Raw genomic sequence first — 21,529 nt, 5'->3', positions numbered from 1 at the left:
TAACATATTTTAATGACAAAGTAAAATTTCAGATTTTTTACAAGAGGAGTGGAATAAAAGAGGAAAAAGATTTTTTTAAATGTGTATTTCAATATGATTTGTTTTCAAAATAAGCTTTTTTTTGGTTCTGTATGCTCACCTTGAATTTTCTCTGGAGTTCTTGAAAACACTAATTCCACTTCGCTGTAATCAGGGAAATGGTCATCTGAGAACAAAGGATAGGATTTCAGCAAGCTGTTTCCCAGGAGAGCAGTTTCAGAGCACTCAGAAATCAGGATTCTCTATAGCTATGTACCCTCATCACTCTTCCCTTCTCACTTGCAGCTTAGTGATCTGCTTTTAAAAGCCACATTCTTTGTGCCACACATTCTCTGGAAAAGACCACATAAATGCCAGCCAGAGTTTTGCTTGCTTTCTAGAACAGTCAAAAGCAGAAGAGATGTGCAGTTCCTAACCCCCTCTCTGGACAGACATAGCTTATAAAGAAAACACACCTGGGAAAACTAAAATTGTTCCCCACATTGTCTAAATCACAATATTTGACCACAAAACTTTTGGTAGCCTTATGTTGTATGTTGCAGGAAAATATGCTTTATTTTAGTTTGCTAGTAACATAGGTTGAGGAAGTGGCAATCCTGCATATAAACATAAGAATAAAACTGAAGTTATTATTTGGAAAATACAAGGACTAGTGTGACACATTTGCAAGCATGTCTGAAAACGGTGTCGATTTTTTGATATTCAGAAGCATGTTAAAAGACTCAGACTATGTGACAAACACATTATCAGACTTAATGACTGTTTTCACCACCCAGAAAAGGGAATGATTTAGCTCATTTTATTTATTTCAATGGTGACTAAGAGAGCCGCCATTTAAACAAATGTCTGTTATTTTTACAAATGTGTGAGAGAGTGAGAAGGACGATGTAGGAGTAACTGAATTATTCTGACAAGTTAACTCACTTGAAGAGCTTTTCTTGTCATTAGGGGTTTACCTGTGTTACATGCTATAATTTAACTAACTCAAAGCAGTCTCTTTCCCTAAAAATAAGAAAGAAAAAAAAAATAAACAAGCATCCTTTTAAAAACAGGTGCTGAAGAAGATCATCACACGCACATGCTTGCACGCCCACACATATACCCATTCAACCAACCACAGAAGACAAGTACCTTTGTTGGCCTTATCCAAATCTTCTTTGCAAAACACCAAGCCATGTCCTTGAATAGCTCCAGTGTGAAACTGAAGGCGAAAAATCACATCACGAGTAGCTGACCTATATTTTTTGTGATAACACTTTATCTAGAAAGAGAAACATTTTATGTCAGACAGTATTTTCTTACAATTCTGAAAAAATGAGTGTGTACATATTAGTTGCTAACTAAAGCAGCCACAATACAATTTATTGTAGACACCTCTGATGTTGAAACAAGCAGGGTATGCATTATTCAATCCTTTAAAATTACACAGGCCCAAGGCAGGATACTTCTAAGTATGTAAAAAATAATAATCACTATTTTCATCACTATCAGTCACTTATCAGTAGGTTATGAGCCAGAATCACAACATCTGACAGTACAATATTGAAATGCTAACCTGTATACAGACTTCATACCTACCAAACTAATGAATTTCAGCACACCCATTTCAAAATAACTAAAGAATATGAGGACTTTTTTAAAGCAAGCCTGCAGGCTGTTTACATCTCTTTTAGGACTTAAAAAACCTACTCTAGTGATGACAAGATCTTATTTTAGTTTACTGCAGGAAGTTGATAGTAGTTTTGGCACCTTAGCTAGAACACAGAACTCTACAAAAACATCTAGTATGAATTTCAGTAGCTAAAAGTGAACAAAACATACCTATTCTCTTACACCACCTTCCCTTAGACTAAACCTATGGATATTTTACCTACTAATTCTCTGAGTCTACTGTAATACAAATACTGTAGTACAATACTTTAATACAAATACTGTAGTACAGTACTGTAATACACTCAGCATTCGTACAGGAATATGTAAAAATGTTGGCAACCTTAGTCACAGAACTGAAAATTTTATTATATTATCCTGATTATATCAGGATTTTATGATAAAGCAGATATTACTGAAATGCATTAAAAAGACAACAAATATCACTTTTATTAAAGGCAGACTAAGAAAAGCATCTTAGACAGAAAATGCTAAACATTTGAAGAGCATAGAGTTATTCAAATGAAATAATATAAAAAATATGTAGGAGCTTATGACAGGTGCTTCTGAAAGCTGGGATTAAAACACAGTTACGAAATTAATCTCACTAAAGGATTTGAAAAATCTAGCATAAATAGTTGCTATCTAGCTTTCATTATAGTAACCCCATGATATCTTAAATTCCAGAAGTTAACCAGCACTGACCATGTACATGGTACACAGAACAACTTCTGAAATATTTCAGCCCATATACCAGAAATGCTTTCTTTTCAAGTATTCTGTATGCAAATCACATATTCCTAACCCATTATACGGGCTGGGACATTCTCTATGCATGTAATCTTTACCTTACGTGAAAGCAAGGAGGTTGGTTGTTTCTTTGTCTTTTTTTTCTTTTAAGAGAATTCCCTACAGCACACTGGCTGATTTACCTGGACATATTCAAAATGTACTGTCTTTTGCATAATCATGTTTATAAAAATGCTGAAATGAAGGAGTTCCTCCTCTCTAGAAAGTAGAGTTCCTTCAATTCAAATATGTCCAGCAGCTGTGTGAAGCCAAAACTCAAATTGTGGATGAAGGTATCTAAACTTAAAGAAGCTCTTTTCAAGTATTTTTGCTCCCATCATACAATTAAATGTAATTATCACAGTTGCTTTCATACCAATTCTACATTTTGGAGCAGGTTAGTTCTCATATCTCTCATCAGGACTCTCTTAATTCTATTTCTGCCCATTTTTCACTTCTGGGCAAACTTGCCTTTTTCATCCTTTATGATGCTGTTTTGCCTTTACGTAGAGTTGCTTGGCATAGTGGAGATTGAGCATTTGTTTATCGACTTAAGTAGGCTTGGATAATTTTAACCCAGATTAACTTTAAATTTAATTTAAAATACAAGTTAACTTAAAATTAACTTAATTCTAGCCCTAAATAACTTACTTACAGAGAACTGTAATTGTTTATGAAAATCTGTCCTCTCTTAAAATCAGTAATATTTTACATCTACATCCAGAGACTGAAAATATCTTTTAGTGCTCAGTACACATAATAAGCTTTCAATGAAGTCTAAGCATAATTTGGAATTCTGACTCCAGAACCTTCTGATGCCATAATCAAGAATTAATGCAAGACATTATAATGTGCTGGCAAATTCCTATATGCATTTGCAGATATCAGTGCAGCTTTTCAACAGCTGCATCTGTTCTGCACCACCACATGCTATTCACATTGTGTTAACAGCTTTCCTAAAGCTAAGACAGTAAATGTTTTTTTATTTCCTTTTCTTTAAAAAAAAAACAAACAAAAAACCTAACCAAAAGAAAAACAAAACAAGCAAAACAAAAAAAAAAAAAGCAAACAACCACACCACATGCATTTCAAGTAGTTAAACCTTTTGGAATTGGAGGCAAAGCATCTTACAGATCATTATTTTTGCCTGATACCGCTGAAGATTTTGCTTAGACATAATTACAAAAAATATTCAAAACTGAAGTATTTGTTTTGGAAATACTGAAATGCTGAAAAAGACACTGATTTGCTCAAAATTATCTCAAATAATAACACGAGATTAGAAGATTATCTCTTTTAAAATGATGCAAGCATTACTGAAAAGCTACGTGGTCTTTTTTTCATTCTAAAAGCTCATTTGAGAGATACTGAATTAACCTCGGACTGGTTTCTGTTGTGATCTATTCCGTTTCCTTATGCACCAACTGTCCTTCTTTAATTTGAAACTGTCTCAAACCTCCTGAGTATACCAATTTAGAATAGTATATTTAAAAATTGTTTCTCCATTTTTCCAGTGAAAGAACAAAAGAACAATATACCAATCTGAATGGGGAGGGAAGATAAAAAAAAGAATCTGACACCAATGACACTGTTGTAGTTAAGAAATGGTATCCCCCAATTCAGTGCTCCCACTGAAACACTTCAAACCACATACTGCTCAACCATACTCCCTCTGCTTCTCCCCTGCAGCAGGCTGAAGAGAATTGGAGGCACAAAAGGTCACAGGTTGAGATAAAAAACAGTTTACTGAAAACAGCAGTAAAATTAGACAATGAACAGCAAAAGCAACCATACTAATAACAGTGTACAAAAAAAAAAACCAAGAAAAAATGAATGAGTCACATATGATTGCTCAAATCTCTCCCTCACAGACACCCCAACAGTACCTGACTGCTCCTTCCACCATGCCACCAAAACCAGAAGGAAGCCCTCCCCTGCCCCCAAAATATGACACAAGCCAATACAGAATAATCTCTGTGTCCTAGCCATGTACCTCCTGGCTATTGCAAAAATGAATCCTGTCCTGGCCAGGACCAGGACATTATCCACCCCTTATTCTGTGGCATCTATATGATGCCCAAATCCCACATGATTCAACTACATATATATATGTGTGTGTGTGTGTATATGTACATACATATATATATGTATATATATGCATATATATATATATATATATATATATACACACATACACACACAAGCACAAGTGTCATTTCCATAGACAATGACCCAACCCCTCCAGGATGTCTGCTGAATTCTTTTAGCTCATGATTGTGAGTTCTATCAGTCCTAGATGTCTTCCACAGAAGGAGGGCTGGTGTGCTGTCAGGTGGGAGCTCATGACTGGTGTATCTGGAGTCATCCATCTTCGCTGTCCATGCCAGCAATAGCATACAGTGGCACTGTGAGTCAGCAACCAATATTATACAATTTAATATTACTGACTGTTCTCACCCAAAAATCAAATCCCGTTGAGGTACACACCACATTTCCCTGTCCCTCTGCATTACACATCAAGTGCACTCAGGTCCTTGAGTAAAAACAATCCCAAACAAACCCAAAGGATGGGTTTGCCTTTGCCTAAGCAGGACTAATCCAAACTGTCTTCCCTAACATATTCCTCTTACGCACTACAGAGACTTTATTCCCTTCTGCAATACATGGAGGTTTTCATTGGGCAGCGCCAGACGGATCGGTAGAGCTCTAGTGTTAACTAACCAGGTGGCCTTCACCAGATTCCAATGTTTGAAGGTCCCACCATCCATTGCTTTCAATCTGGTTGTTAACAGTCCATTATAACATTCAATTTTCCCAGAGGCTGGTGCATTATACAGAATATGATACACCCACTCCATACCATGCTCTCTGGCTCAGGTGTCTCTGAGTCAATTTTTGAAATGAGTCCCCTTGTCCGACTCATTTCTTTTGGAGGTGTCATGTCTCCACAGGACTTTTTCAAGGCCCAAGATGGTGCTCCTGGCAGTGACATGAGGCACAGGGTACATCTCCAGCCATCTGGTGGTTGCTTCCACCATTGTAAGAACATAGTGCTTGCCTTGGTCGGTTTGTCCAAGTGTGATGCAATCAATTTGCCAGACCTCCTTATATTTATATTTCGACCACTGTCCCCCACACCACAGGGGCTTTACCTGCTTGGCCTACTTGATTGCAGCACATTTCACAACTATGGATGACCTGAGAGATAGAGCCCATGGTTAAATCCACCCTTCAACCACGAGCCCATCTGTATGTTGCATCTCTGCCCTCATAATCTGAGATGTCATGGGCCCACCAAGCCAGAAACAGTTCACCCTTATGTTGCCAGTCCAGATCCACCTGAGACACTTTAGTCTTGGCAGCTTGATCCACCTGGTTGTTGTGACGTTCTTCAGTAGCCTGACTATTGAGTATGTGCGCATCTACATTGTTGCAGTGTGCTAGCAGGATTTAGGGTATGCCTATCATTGGTTCTTGCACTCTCCCCCACCCCCATTCTGTAGATGGTTTATGTTCCAGAAATCTCTCCCTAGCTTAATGTATTATTGGTTTCCTGAGTCTGTACCCTCCTCTGCTGCAAACCTATTGGTTGTAACCCCTTTTCCCCTCCTTATCTCCTCCCCTCTGGCTTTCCCTGGTTGGCTCTTCGGAGCTAACCACTCCCCTCTTCCGTCTCCTTTTAACCCTCTGCATACCTTTGTTCTGCGTTCGCAGTCTCTGGTTCCTTGCCCCTTCCCCACCCCTTGCTCTCTGTCCCTCTTCCTCTCCCTTCACCCTGTGCTCATGGACCTTAATAAACTCCCTTGGAACCACAGACTGCGATCCTACACTTTGTTTGCTGCGCCTCCAGGACAACTCATGTCCTCCGCAGTGCCACTGCCTGCCACAGTGCCATGTGTGCCCTGGCGTGTCTCAGCCCTGGATGGCCCCCCCCTCTGTGCGGTGTGGGGTGGCTGTCTGTGAAACAAGAGGCTGTGACACCGCACTACATGAGGTACTTTTACAGCCAACTTTTCTATCCAGGTAGCAATGTCTTGCCACAATTCAACAGCCCAGGTGGGTTTACCTCTGTGCTGCCGATAGGCCTTTTTCCACTGGTACAGACACCCCCACAGAGCACTCGCCATCATCCATGAGTCAGTGTACAGCTAGAGCGCTGGCCATTTCGCTCATTCAGCGATACTTAAAGTCAACTGGATGGCTTTCAGCTCTGCGACCTGACTTGATCTACCTTGTCCCTCAATAGCTTCCACAACTCGCCACATAGGACTCCGTAAGAAGCTTTCCATTTTCAATGTATCCCCACAACATGGCAGGAACTGTCACTAAAGGGAGAAGATCACTTTTCATTTTCTGGTGCTGATTAGGTAGTGGAGCCTTCTCAGCACGTCACCTTCTCCTCCGGCTTCTCTGTTAGTAAGAAATTTTTGCCTTCAAGCCAGCTTGTGATGACTTCTAAGATCCCTGGGCAATTAAGTTTTCCTATTCAAGCTCACTGTGTGATCAGCATGACTCACTCACTCCATGAAATGTCAGTGGCATGTGTGAAACATCCTTTGAACATCCAACCCAGATGAGGTGCCAAGAGGAGCTGTGCTTTGGTGTCAATCACTTCTGAAGCAGCTCAAACACCTCCATAAGCTGCCAGGATCTCTTTTTCAGTAGAGGTGTAGCAGGCCTCAGATCCTCTGTATCCCCAATTCTAGAACCCCAGGGCTCATCCTCCAGAGTCTTCAAGAAGGACTGGCTGCAGTGTAGAGCACACTTTTCACATCTTATCCTGTCCTGACTGGTCCAAGGGCTACTTTATGAGCAATCTTTTGTTTGATTTGTTCAAGAACTTGTTGTTCAGAACCACACCCTAAATCATTCTTGTTCCAGGTCACTTGATAGAGAGGGCTTACAATCTGACTGCAATCTGAAAAATACATCCTCCAAAAACCTATAGTGCCTAAGAGAGCCTATGTTTCCTTCTCGCTGGTTGGTGGAGACATAGCTGCTATTTTGTTGACTACATCCACTGGAATCTGACAACACCCATCTTGCCATTGTACTCCTAAAATCTGAATTTCCTGGGCAGGTCCCTTGATCTTACTTTGTTCTGTGGCAAAACTGGTCTTCAGAAGTACCTGGATTGTCTTCTCCCCTTTCTCAAAAACTTCCTCTGCAGTGTAGCCCCACAGAAAAATGTCATCAATACGCTGCAAGTATTCTGTAGCCTTGTCCTTTTCCAGTTCAGTCTGAATCAGTCCATGACAAATAGTGGGGCTGTTTCCACCCCAGAGCAGTCCATTTGAGGTGTACTGGACATGCCTCCAGTTAAAGGTAAACTGTTACCTGCTCTTTGATGCTAAAGGAATGGAGGAAAATGTGTTAGCAATGTCAAAAGTGACACCACTTTGCTGCCTTGGACTCCAGTTCATACTGAAGTTCCAGCATGTCCATCTCAGCAGCACTTAGTAGTGGTCTGACTTTGTTTAGGCCATGATAGTCCACTGTCAGTCTCCACTCTCCAGTGAACTTAGGCACTTGCCATACAGGACTAATAAAGGGTGAGTGAAGTCTTGCTGACCGTTCCCTGTCTCTCCAGTGGATTAATCATGCCTTGGATGGGGATCATGGAGTCTCAGTTTGTTGTGGTACTGTCAAGGGTACACTGTTGTAGTTGCAATCAGTACCTGTTGTTTTTCGACTCTCAGCAGTCCCTCAGCAGAAGGGTCTTCTGAGAGACCAGGTGTCAGGGGTTGAGAATTTCTTCCCATTCCTGTTACTAAGCAACAAATAGATGTTTAGAGGGATCAAGTCTTTTGTAAAAGACAAAAGCTGGGCTTTGGGCAGGGCAGGGTAAGGGTAGAGCCAGCCCTTGGAACTGGCTCTCGTGGTTCAGACGCTGAGAGGAAAGGCTGCTCTTTCTCTGCTCTTCGTCTTGGACCAGAGCGGATCCAGCTGTGCCCTGGTTTTTTCTCTTCTCCTGGCTGAGTGAGCTTTGATTCAACCTTTCTCCTCACGGGGAAGGGCATGTTTTCCCCCCCCCCGGGCTGCGTTCCCTCGTGGCTGCTGCTGGGAGAGTCCAGCGGCCCCTGCTGCCTGCCCCCGCCCTCTGCCACACGAGACCGCGGCGTCTGCTGTGACTGCAGAAATTCTCCCTGGCCGGGGAGAGAGAGCCGGCGCCCGCCCCTGCTGCCCTGCTTTCTCGCTGCTCCAAGCTGCTTTCGCTGCCCTGCGTGTTTCTCAGCCTGTCCGCCGTTGCGGCTGCCGGACGCTGACCTGACCCTGCGCCACAGCGCCACCTGCAGCCGCTTGGGAGTCATCGCGCCTGCCCTGCCCGGCCGGGAGCTCAACAGCACCCCTGCTGCTTGCAACCGTGATTGCACCACACGGGAGAAGGTTCAGCAGCTCACAAGTTATCTGTTGTTTGGTTTTCTGGTTCTAGTTGTGGTTTGCTATTATTGTTATTGTTTGTTTATAGATACTAGTAAAGAGCTGATGTTTCTTTTTTTCCCATGCTTTTGCCTGAAAGCCCTTGATTTACAAAATTAAATTATTCGGAGGGAGGAGGGGAAGAAAAATCACATTCTCTGTTCTAGGAGAGGGTTCAACCTCTCTTGACAGACACCTGTCTTTCAAACCAAGACACCAGGCAAGGTGTTCAGCTGTCTCATTTCCTCTGACTCCACAGCAGCTATCCCAAAAGCCCAACGATGCCCTTTTGGGTCCTTGAAATACCCTCTCCTAAGGTAATCGAAGCCAAGGATGCACGGGGTGTCTGGACCAGTCACAGTTGGATGTTTTTGCCATTCATTCCCAGCCAGACTCACTGCAGCTTCCAGTACTGTCAGGTGTTGGGATCCCCTTGTCACTCCAGAAACAGAGATACATTCTTCCCCTACAGATCTCGATAGTGTCAGGGTACATTGTACACTGGTGTCAACTAAAGCCTTACACCCATGTGAGTCTGATGTGTCAGGCCACAGGATCCACACAGTCCAATAAATCAGATTGTCCCTTTCTTCCACCTGGCTAGAGGATGAAGTAACAGTGCTTTATGTTCATTTCTTATAAATATCAAGATCCCTTCAAGAACATTGGAAGTAACATCAGTCTTCCTGTTCTGAGGACTTACTCACTGGAAAGTCGGGCAGCATTTATCCTTGAAGAATTTCCTGCAGCAGTTGTGCTTCCTTGTAACTCACACACCAGTGCTGCTAGGACAGAGGTGGGTTTTCCATCCCACTTCCATATGTCCTCTCCACAGTCATGTAGGTAAAACCACAGGTTACCTTGTGATGTGTACCCTCTCTCTTGAGCAGGGGGACACTTGCTAATAGCAGAGACTGGTCTGTACTGGCAGGGCATGGGACACTTCTTTAAATTGCTGGTCAACCTCTTTAAATTGCTGGAGGTCCTTGGACAATCTTTCCACAGACAAGACACAGGCCCACAGGGAGGAAGAGATACCTTCTTCATATAGCTAGAGTTTGGTTACCAAATTATCCACTCTTTGTTCTCATTCTTTCTGTGACATCAATGAATTCATACACAGCGATGGTGTACTTCCTAGAAACTTTCACCAAAAGAGGTGTTTCTGTACACTGGACTTCATCTGGATTTACAGGGAATTGCTCGTTAATTGAATCTTTATAAAGTACATCCAGCACAGATAATTCTCTCAAGTACTGGATACCTTTCTCCATGATGCTCCACTTGTGCTCTAACAAATCACCCTTTTTAAGATACAAGATACTCCTTATATTTGACAGGAATCACCTGCAGAGGCTGAGAGTTTCTGTCCTCTTCCCAATCCCTTTGTCGATGTACACATTCCAGGACAGGGATTCCAGTTGCTTGGCTTCAATACCACCTGGTTTCATATCATGGGCCACAATATCCTGGCATCAGACCACCCATGTCACCAGGGAGTCACCCAGCTTGTGGCTGAAATCTTTACCCATATCTCATAGCTCACCCAGGGAAGGGATCCAATTACTATCTCAGGCCCTGCCTCTTCCTCTTCTTCTACTGCCTCTTCATCCCTTGTTCTGCAAACAGATTTGGTCTTGGATTTCTTCTTCTGCATAGGGGCAACTGCTACCAGCACATGTTGTTCCCCTGGTTCAGCTGCAGTTTGAGTGGCCACAGTGCCTGTTGATGTACTTTCCTCCTCTTCCCCCTGAGGATGCTGTCTGGTATTGAGCAATGTCCAGTAAATAGAAGCCAGAGCCCAGTACACTGCATAACTTCATGCCTCTGGAACTGCCACAGCATTTTTCTTTTCTGTATTTTATCATTTTAACAGAGTCCTGTAGTTGTTCAGAGGTGAACTTACAAACCATTGGAGCAGAATAGTCCTTCAAAATTGCCCCATTTTCTCCTACCTTCCATGCCATTCATGAGTACCCATCCTCAGGGCAGATCTCTGAAATACCCTCCTAAAAATCTCCTGTAACTCTAAACACGGTATGGACCACACTGAGGAGAGCTGGGAGACCTAGCCACAAGAACATGCTTTCCTAAATATCCAGGGGAATTCAAAATTCTCAAAAACTGTTTTAACAGGTCTGAAGGAGGAAAAGCTGGGGAAAATCATTCTCCCCTGTTCCCCCCACAAACTGGATACAATTATTCATGGACTCCCAGAGGTAGTGCTGGAGGTAAGCACTCAATACACATCCCAAATAACCCTCATTCCCCCCTTGATGTTACCACATCATAAGCTGATATCACATAGTAATCAACAAAACAATCCTGATCCCTCTCCCTGAGCTGAAAAATATCACAAGGTGTGGGAATATACACAGAGTTAGGTACCACAACCACAAGGACAAATCAAGCAAGATTGTAATCAATGGCTCTGGACCCAATGCAACAAATGCTTACATCAAATTTATTTCCAACCCACTCTGGGCAGACTTGTTGCTATCTCAATCCTTCATGCCTCACATTGGGTGCCAAACAAGGCTGTCATGGTTTAGGAATGGTGTTCTCGAATTTAGTGTTCCTACTGAAACACTCCAAACCACACACACTGCTCGATCACTACTCCTCTCTCCTGCAGCAGGTTGGCAAGGAGAATTAGAGGCACAAACAGTAACAGCAACAATACAAATGACAGAGGGTACAAGCAAAAAAAAAAAAAAAAAAAAACAATTCACACATGATTGCTCACAGACCTCAGACCTCTCCCCTTCTTTCTCCTCACTACCCACCCAAGCACTTCCTCCGTCATGCTCCCTGACCTGGAAGGAAGCCCTTCCCCTGTCCCTGAAAAATTAAGTGGTACAGAATAACCTTTGGGTCCTAACCATGCCCCTTCTGGCTACTGCAAAAATTAACCCTATGCTGGCCAGACCTATGACATTATCCAACCCTTATTTGGTATCACACACCTTTTTGAGTGCCAGAATAATTTGAAATTTTTTAGGTATTTTCTTTATAGCAGATAGTTTTACAAGTGTGCACACTGCCTGCCAAATTACAGGACAAGATATTTAATGCCAAATTACAAATACTCCCCAAAGTAATCTTCATAAAGAAAATAGCAATATAGGCCTTACTGGACTTGGTGATGCTATAAAATGAGAATGCTGAGACCAATTGTTTCTAAAACAATTTACTCCTCAAAACGTTCTTGTTTGAGTTTTACAAGAACTTTTATTCCCATTAAAGCCAAAGATGATGATTTAACTTATCCAATAATGTATTCTGTAGTATCTCCAAGCATTTCCTCAATTAATTTTTTTTGCAAGAACACAAGACAGGTCAGAGACTGTAAACTAAATGTCACGTCAATAGATTTGCATTCCATATAATTAACTTACCATAATATCTCCCTTCAAAAGCTGGGCAGGGTCTATAGCAATGCAGATTCGACTTTGATTTTCTGACCCTATGCTACTTAACAGATGAGAGAAGAAAAATAAAATACATGGTTTAAAGGCACAAAAACAAAACAAAAAAGAAACCCACAAACAAAACTAAAAAGGACTATGTAATTCTGCAATCATGAAAATTAAAACCTAAATTTTAAACCTAAATTTTAAACATATTACAACCTAAACAATTAAAACCTAAATTTTAAACATAATGGAAAATTATTACAACTTACTATATTCCAGATGTATAAACTGGTTGCATAGCCTGGTATAACTTCAGAAAAGGCCGACAAGCTGAAAAGAAGTCAACAGAAAAGGCTGTTTTATAATATTCAGTTATAGGAAAACAATTACAACTAGGAAGCTTCCCTCACATCCAGACTGAGAAAAGCAGCACACAAATGCCAATGCTGACTATTGAAATACCCTTCAAAGCAAAACTGGCTAAAAAGGTATTTTATTTTATTTTATGAAAAATACACTTTTTCCTGGTCTCCAGACTAGTTCTGAATTTGAGAGAGAAAATTTTTAAAGGATTCTAGTAAGGAAGGAAACAAATTCTGCAAGAAAACAAAATTATTAAGGGAAGGAAGATAATGGCCAAAACAAAAGCAAACCCCCAATATAAAATAAAAACTTCTTCAAAATAAACATATTATTTAATCTTCAGTTTTGTTTCAAAATTAGAAAGACTCTTTAATTTTTTACTAGAACAAGCAATACCCTGACTTTATTCAAACAGTTATTTTAAAAATAAAATCAGACTAAACGACAATGAAAATATCATCATTGCAAATTCATGCTGATTGCAAAAGAGTAATGCTATTTAACCTTCAGGTAATAAAAATACAGAAACATAGAACTGTTATTTAATTGTAAATTATTAAGATTTCTAAGTTCATCAAGTCCAACCATTAAAGCTGGATTCCTTTACTGTGCTCTAGCACAGTATCTTGTTTTATCATTTTAGTTTTAAAGTCACTTAGTATAGCAAGCCACCTCAGTAGCACTGGTGAGGCCGGGCCTCAAGTACTGTGTTCAGTTCTGGGCCACTCACTTCAAGAAAGACACTGAGGTGCTGTAGTGTGTCCAAAAAAGCTGGACACACAGCTGTCAACAGAGCTGGAGAAGAGTCTCCACACGTTCTATGAGGAGCAGCTGAGGGAGCTACGTTGTTTAACCTGGAGAAAAGGAGGCTAAAAGGGGGACCTTATCGCTCTCCACAACTGCCTGAAAGGAGGTTGTAGCAAGGTGGGGATGGGCCTCGTTTCTCCCAGGCAACTAATGATACAATAAGAGGACATAGCCTCAAGCTGCACAGGGAAGGTTCTGTTTGGACATCAGGAACATTTTTTCACTGAAAGGGTTGTTAAACTTTGAATGGAATATCCAGGGAGGTGGTGGAGTCACCATCCCTGTAGGTGTTCAAGAAACGACTGGACATGGCACTTAGTGCCATGATCTAATTGACAAGGTGATGATTGGGTCAATGATTGGACTTGAGGATCTTGGAGGTCCCTTTTCCAAACAAAATTATTCTGTGTAATTCTGTAAGCACAACCTATCCAAACAGCTTTTCCACACAAAACCCAATCTCAAAACAGGAAAGAGATTATATTTACAATTATTTCCCAAAACAAAGAGGAAATGACTGTGAAACCTGACCAGGTTCTCAGATCTTGTGCAGTAACAGGGACCACAACTGTTCAGAAATGAGGCAGATACAAATAGCACCAACTATTCATTCAAAAGAGAACAAGAAATTTATTTCACCTGCTGCATTTTTTACTCTTAGAATGTTTCTCTTCTGGTTACTTTGTTGGGAATATTTAAATTGTTATCAAGAAGACAGTAATTCTACTTTGAGATTCATGCAGGCTTTCTAGAAAGCTCCAAAATGAAACAAGACTTTGATCCTACACCTGAATAGGAAAAATTAGGTAATTTACCTCCCCCAGCATCTAACTTTGGGATGCCATGAAGGATAACATAGTGCAGGAAAAGAGGGGTTGCATTCATTTTCACAGATCCAGATAGAAGGCCACTTAGGAACTGCACATACCTAAAACCAAAAATTTATCTGAATTATATAAAACCACTAGTACCAGGGAAATACATTATTTACACACTAATATTTCCAGATTATGGGTAGTGAATAGCACTCTAACAATGCACATAACCCCAAAATAATAATCATCACAAAACAACATGAAAAGATACTATAATTTACCACTGTATTAAATCCATGCCTGTTACATTGCTATTGTTGATATCTTTATTTCAGTTATTTATATTACTACTTTAAGTACAAAATTAAGTAGAAGAGACAGTAAAGTCAGTTGTTTTGGTACAGATTCCTAGCTGCAACTGTAGTCTTAGATGTCTTTCACAGCAGCATGATAGGTGTCCCACCCAATTCACAGTGAAGTTATTTTCATTAAAACAAGAGCAAGAAGTGCCCTTGTCAGAAATCTTAATGTTAAGGTATATGCAGTCAAATAACATCTTCATAATGAGAAGTGATCTCATTCAGCAGAAAAGAGGAAAACTACCATAGCAATGTGAAAATTACCCTACTTCTGCAATTTAACACCTGGTTTGGTCACAAGCTCATGAGCAAATACATGCAAGTTAATATCACTGCAGTGTCCTTTAATTTTTACACTGGCTTTGAGTCTTTTTTCTTCCATGCCTATGAGAAGACCTTCATTTAACTTTATTCTCAGGAATGTATAGAAGAAAATCCCCTCTTTTTCCCCTTTATGCACAGATTTCATTAACTGAATTCCTGGTAACACCACAGCTAAGGATAACATGCTGAGTAACAACAGCTTTACTGCCCCAGAATGGGGGTTGTGGTGGTTTAAAATAGGTTTCATTTTACAGAGAACTTGCAAAGCTCAATTTATTTTGAAATGTTAAGAAACCGTAACTTTTTTTTGTTTGTTTCCTCCTTCAGTCTTCCTGAAAGGATTCAGTACATCAAAAGCAAAATTTACAAACTGACAAAAAAAATTTGTCATTTACATGACAAAAAAACAGTGTGTTGAAATGTTTTGTCAGTGACCTCTGATGAGTTTAATAAATGAGTTTAATATTATCAGTATGAACATTTTCTCTCTACCTGCTTTTAATGATAAAAAAAAAATTGACTGAATTTTTGAAAACCTTTCTCAAGGCAGTGCACTCAAGAGGCTTATAGACAGTTGGCTTATTTTTGAGAAGCATGTTCAAAGATTTATCCTAAAGGCTTATGAGAAATTTTTTTCACATGAAGGGTCTCTACCTGCATTTCTCATTTGGACAAATCTTCAACTGCTTGTCTGAGAATGGATTCAAAATAGATCTGATCTACATTTACTTTTCTTGCGATTGTTACAATACCCAACTAGCAGTAGAGAAAAGCTAAGTAACTTAATGGCCACAATTTATTTTCATCTGGACAAGATTTAGTGGAGAAAAAGTTTCAAAATGTGAAAAACTAGTGTATTTTCATATTCTACAATTTTGATATGCACTTAAATTATACCCATTTATACCTCAAATGGGTTTTAATTAGGATAGCACTAATTAATTACCCCGCAATGGTTTCAGAGAAAAAGCATATTAAAAGACCACTGACTGATCAGAATGGGAACAAAGAAGTATAAAGGTTATCCACAAATATTGAGTTGGTTTTCTCTGCAATAAGATCAGTGGCCACTGCCAGGCCAGAGAAAGAAAGGTAAGAGAGGTGAGATTCAGAAGAACTGTTCTGACAAACAGTTTGGAGAACTACCTCTGTTCTCATGAGAAATGACACTCCAAAGTATGTGTGTATGTCGGGAAAATGGTAAGGGCAGCTCAAGTTCAGTACCAGTGAGCAAATATGTTAGTTCCATCAGCCAAGAAGCAAACTGAGTATCTCTGGGACCCTCCCCCCCCAGTTACTCCCAGAAGAATAAAGTAAGTGTCCTTGAAGGGGGGGGTAGGAAAGATAGATGCAACCATTTGAACCTATTTAACCTCTAGCTTTAGGGCTCACATACAGATCACCTACGTTAGTTGCTACTTAAGTTTCCTATCAACATGGTTGAAAAGCAGCCCTGATGCACAATTCACAGGATATTGGGGGGGGTTCCTGTCTCTCACTGAAATATGCCTGCTGTCTAGGGCTTCTTGATGGGAAGATTAACAGTATCTCTTTCCTTTTGCTGCTATGGTTCACACTTCTCTGTCTGGTAGGCAGCATTCTCAAATCCTTATAATTAAAATGCAATACACATATTTGCAAGCATAAAACAGAAACAAAAAAAGGCCAGTAAACTTCTACTCATGAAAAGTTTATTTCAAGTCTAATGGAGTGTTGTGTTAGTATTTTTAAAGTTTAAAAGAGCTGTGCATGTCACCTAATGGGCAAAAAAAGTAACTGAAAAGTTTTTATTTAGAGATTAACAGAACCAAATGCCTTACACTAGTTGTTACTACTGATTTTTCTGCTTTAATTACTAGCAAAGTCTTTAGGCAACTTCTAAACAACTCACTGCACACACATGGATTAAGACAAAAAATGAACAGTAATAACCAAATCAAACCCAGTTGATATTTTATAGTTCTAAAAGAGATTCACCTATATCACAATTATTCATCTGATGGATATCATTCTCTTTTGGTACTGAATCCTTCGTTACCTCTCACCAAAACAAGGTAAATAGTGAACCCCAGAACTATTTACTTTCCAAAGTGCTTATTACTTTGAATCCTAACTCAACCTTTGTCAGACAGACAGACTGAAAAGGTAACACATCCAGACAAACATAATGAACACTGCATGCTTTGACAAACATTTACTAGCATGGAAATGGGGAAAGTGCATAAATCTGCACCTTCTCTAAACAAGTAGTAAAAAGATCTTTATTGCACACTAATCAGCACACATTCCGTACTCATAATTTATACCACAGAAAAATGAGTTTATTGTTTTTTTGGAAGAATCAAGACACAGATTGTGACATCTCTTTGTTAACAAACAATGCAGTGAGAACCCATCTAGATAACAGTGTCATACAAAAGGTCTATCTGGGGCCACATGCAGGAACTGAAGGAGAGAACTCATCAATCAAGGAATATTGATATAAGACAAAGTGCTAAGAATTCAGGAAGCATTGGAGGATCTTGTGGAAATAGCCTTCATATAGACAGGGCAGGAGTAAGGGATGGGAGCAGAAGAAAATGATGACATTTCTTATTGATATGAATTAGAAACAAATTGAATACCTTTTTTGGGATGGCTGCATTACAGCTGAAACTTTATCATCAAAGAATTTCTTCATAGCAAATCTGTCTAGAGCCTGATCAGCACTGTCAAAAAGAGACACAAGTTATTCTGCTTCAGTGTTACTTTGAAAATTCAGCAGGTTATTACCTAAAATATGCAAAAATATCTGGAAGAAAAAAATGACGGAAATAAAGAAAAATAAAAGAAAGAGGCACCTAAACTAGCAAGTCTAGTGGTTTGGACATTGTGGACAACAATGTTTATTCCACCGACACCTTCTCATTCAAGACCTTAAGATATTACCTTCCTGAGCAAAGCCTCCTTATTCAATTAACTGGATTGCATACTTTCAACATGAATATTTTAAAACCAGAATGCAAAAAACTTTGGCAAAACCAAGCAGCTCAGGCTCCCAAAGGATACTTGCCATAATTTCTTGAGAGTACCACTGAAGAGCTCTCTTATAAAATACAAATTTATTGTCTTTTTCAAAAATAACTGTAGTACCACGCTAGAGGTTCATTTAAGCAGTCAACAATTCATTCACCCTTTGTTTCCTGTACCCTGAGCCATCAAGGAAGAGACCATCTTTGAAAAATAACTATTTTACATCAGACAATCACAAACTCTTCAAACACGCAACCAAGAAGCAACATATTCCAAAAAATACATTTTCTTCTATTCTCTATCCAGAATGGCCTGGTGTGGGTCTTCTTTGGGTGAAGGAAGGCAAGAGGGTACAGAAAAAAAGAAAAAGAAACGCCAAAAATCAGTAGGAATGCTGTTAATCACATATTCCAAGAAACGTGCTGTGCTGATCCTTTTACATCTGTTCCAGATAAAAACATGTCTCTTAACAGATGTAGTTCACAATGTTAATTTACATCAGAACATAAAAACTCTGGAAGTTTCGAAATATAAGTACACACCAGAATCTTAGCTTTTAAATTCCACAACTAGTTCAACCTCAATGAGTTCAGAGAAAAAAAAAAAACCAAAAAAAACCCTGTGCAAAGTACACATATGCATATGAGAATAAAAATGACATTTATGACTTTTCCAAAAACTAATCAGAAGATGCCAGTTGTCTTGACAGGGCATCTGTCAAGCCTTATAAAGTCAAGCCTTTTCTTCATGGGTGTTAGATTGTGAAAGGAATAAGGGAATGTCGTTACAAACAAATGGCTGGTAAAGATAAGACCTGAGTCTGCTGGTAAGATGACTTTGATACAGAGAGATAGAAGAAACAATGGGTAGGATTTCCATAGGAATTTCCCTAATTAGATTTACCCAAAACTGTGTTAATAAACTACAGGAACAGAGACAGAAAAAGAAGAAGAAAAGGGGAATGTATATTAGGGGTGTCTGTATTAGGGGGGGATGTATATTAATTAGGCGTTCCAGGAAGTCTGTACCTCTCAAGTACCTCAGCCAATGGGAAAGAGAGAGGGAACTGCGGCCAAGAATTAGGATACAAGAGGCTGCAGCCTCTTGCAATTTGAGAGAGATCCCATGGGCAATGCCCATGACCTCTCCCTTTATTCATTAATGAAGTTACAGGACTCCTCTGTCTCCTTTTCGGACATAAACCTCTGGTGTTTGTGGATTAATTTTCCTGACAAGTCTCACTCCACCTTGCTTGTAGGACTTCTTAAGTACTTAAAGACTGCCAGTAGGTCTCCTTGGAGCCTACTCTTCTTTTAGATTGAACAACCCCAACCCTAAACCTTAGCCTGTCATCACAGCAAAGGTGGTAAGCCTAAGTTCACTGGATTTCACTAAGCCTAGATTTTTTCAGCATGTTGTCGTGGTTCAGGAATGGAATTCCCTAATTTAATGTTCCTACTGACCCCTCTCCAAATCACACTGATGCTTGCTCCCTCCTCCTCTCCCTCTTCCCTGCAGGGGGATGGAGAGGAGAATTGAAGGCACAAAGGGCAAAGATCACAGGTTTAATCTTTGACTAAGATTACTGGACACAGGAATGGACTGGACACAGGAATGGGATAAGACAATTAACAGTAACAACAACAATACTAATGGCAGAGGGTACAAGAAAAGGAACATTGTTGCTCACTGTGGAAACCCCCAACAACAGACAATGCTCGATGGCTCCCTCTACCCTTTCTCCCTGGAAGGATCCCCTTCCCCCCACCCCAGCAAGGACATGAGGAGGTATAGAATAACCTCTGGGTCCTGGCCATACTCCCTTCAAGCATACTGGAAAAATTAACCCTGTCCTGGCCAGAACCAGAACACCTATGCATGCTGACAATTATGAACTTTCTTTAGTGCAAACGTCTTCAAAGCCTTCTAAGTACCAGCTCACTCTCAACAGCAGCACTTGAAGTAATTTCTGCTTCTGCAAGGTTGCCATGTACCATTTTCAAGAGTCTTGATAATGCTAAGGATATAGAAATCCTAGCTGAGAAACCCCAAACCTCATAAAGTTTTGGATAGCAGCTGCCAGAAATCTAGAAAGTTAAAGAGGGCTTCCAAGCTCACTCCTCTCCTGCAACTTCACTGGAGGAATCCTGAATTTGTTTGGGGTAAAAGGTGATACAATTCATAGATGCTTAGATGCTGGGCTTAACAAAACATAGATGCTGGGCTTAACAAAACAACACCTCAATGTGACTGCAACAGTGCTACTACAATAGCCAGGCACCTTTTAAGAATGACATAATATTGCAACACTGATATCACACCACAATGACTGTACTACCCTCGCTTGACAGTTTTTGTCATTCACAACACTTCTCAACAAAACATGAAATGGCAGTGGCTATCACTGTCACAATTACTAACTGAAGCAAGTATTTTTTCAGCATATATTAGTGTGTGCAATGCACCTAGTTTCTTGGTCTATAATTATTTATAAATTGAGTTTACCCTAATGAACACAGATTTTATTCTGTTTTGTAGATTGCAATTTGACTGACATCCATGAGTAATTTGCCATTAACCTCTAGCAATTCAAGACTCCATCACCTACAGTAGTCCATTAAATCTATTACTGACAGGCTGATGTGAATTTAGGACCAAATTTGATTTAACCATGGCATTTAGAGTGCATTTTTATTTTAACACATTTATGTATATATACAAATAAATAAGCTCCAAGGCAAAACAATGTGATTAAAAACCCAACAAAAATCTCCAAAACACATTTCATCCTTTTTGAGACCATTTATTAAATAGTATCTTTTTTGATATAAATTGTCAATTGTCACTTCATAATTTGAGCACTCCAAAAGAAACAAAACCAAATAATCAGACACCTATTGTTTGAATTGACTGCAAAATAAAGTCTAGATTATTTCTTACACTTCATTCTGCATTTGGATCAATGTCTAGGAATTCCCTATTCAAACACTGTTTCCAAATTCTAATAACTGTTTTCCTTAAGTACTTTAGGAATAATTTCTCACTGATTCAAGAGGCCACTTGATGGATGTGGCAAGTAGATAGGTTTAATAGAATAAAGATGCTGTCATTACATAAAAATGGTTTCTTGCACATTCCACCATTCATCTCAAAACATCCTTTAGAAAAGTTTTCTGCAAACCAATAAAATCTCAGTTTCAAAGGGACCTTAGGCTGTCACCTAGTCCAGTCTCCTGCTGGAAACAGCATTACATGAAAACTCATGAAAACAGGTTCTGTTAAGAAAGACATGCTCCAAACCTCTCTGAGAAGAAAACCTGACAAACCTTTACTGACAAACAGTAAGCTGACAGACCGTAGTCAACTAAAAGGCATTCTTCCTAATGTTTATTGTAAAAAACCCACACAATATGCATTATTCACACTTACCTCGCAGAAACATTGGTGAAGTGCATATACGATGATATGACCACACCTATCCTTCCTTTTCCTCCCTGTATTAGGAAAACGGGAATGACAACTTCTTTAATGTATT

The 21,529-nt window shown here is 39.7% G+C and overlaps 1 protein-coding gene across 1 annotated transcript in view; it reads right to left on the bottom strand.

Moving 5' to 3' along the window:
- Positions 1-21,529, bottom strand: part of TNS3 (tensin 3) — a 198,760-nt gene that overhangs the window by 156,591 nt on the left and 20,640 nt on the right. The window contains exons 6-12 of the mRNA XM_085051666.1: positions 21,424-21,488; positions 17,607-17,690; positions 14,300-14,412; positions 12,584-12,644; positions 12,297-12,372; positions 1,171-1,300; positions 140-205 (exon numbers count right to left, since the gene is read on the bottom strand). Of these exons, the coding sequence (XP_084907792.1) occupies positions 140-205; positions 1,171-1,300; positions 12,297-12,372; positions 12,584-12,644; positions 14,300-14,412; positions 17,607-17,690; positions 21,424-21,488 (595 nt within the window). The remainder of the gene's footprint in view (positions 1-139; positions 206-1,170; positions 1,301-12,296; positions 12,373-12,583; positions 12,645-14,299; positions 14,413-17,606; positions 17,691-21,423; positions 21,489-21,529) is intronic.

This window comes from Lichenostomus cassidix, chromosome 2 (assembly GCF_008360975.1).
Source record: "Lichenostomus cassidix isolate B80296 chromosome 2, HeHo_3.0, whole genome shotgun sequence".
NCBI lineage: Eukaryota > Metazoa > Chordata > Aves > Passeriformes > Meliphagidae > Lichenostomus > Lichenostomus cassidix.
This window is presented reverse-complemented; position numbering and strand designations above follow the sequence as displayed.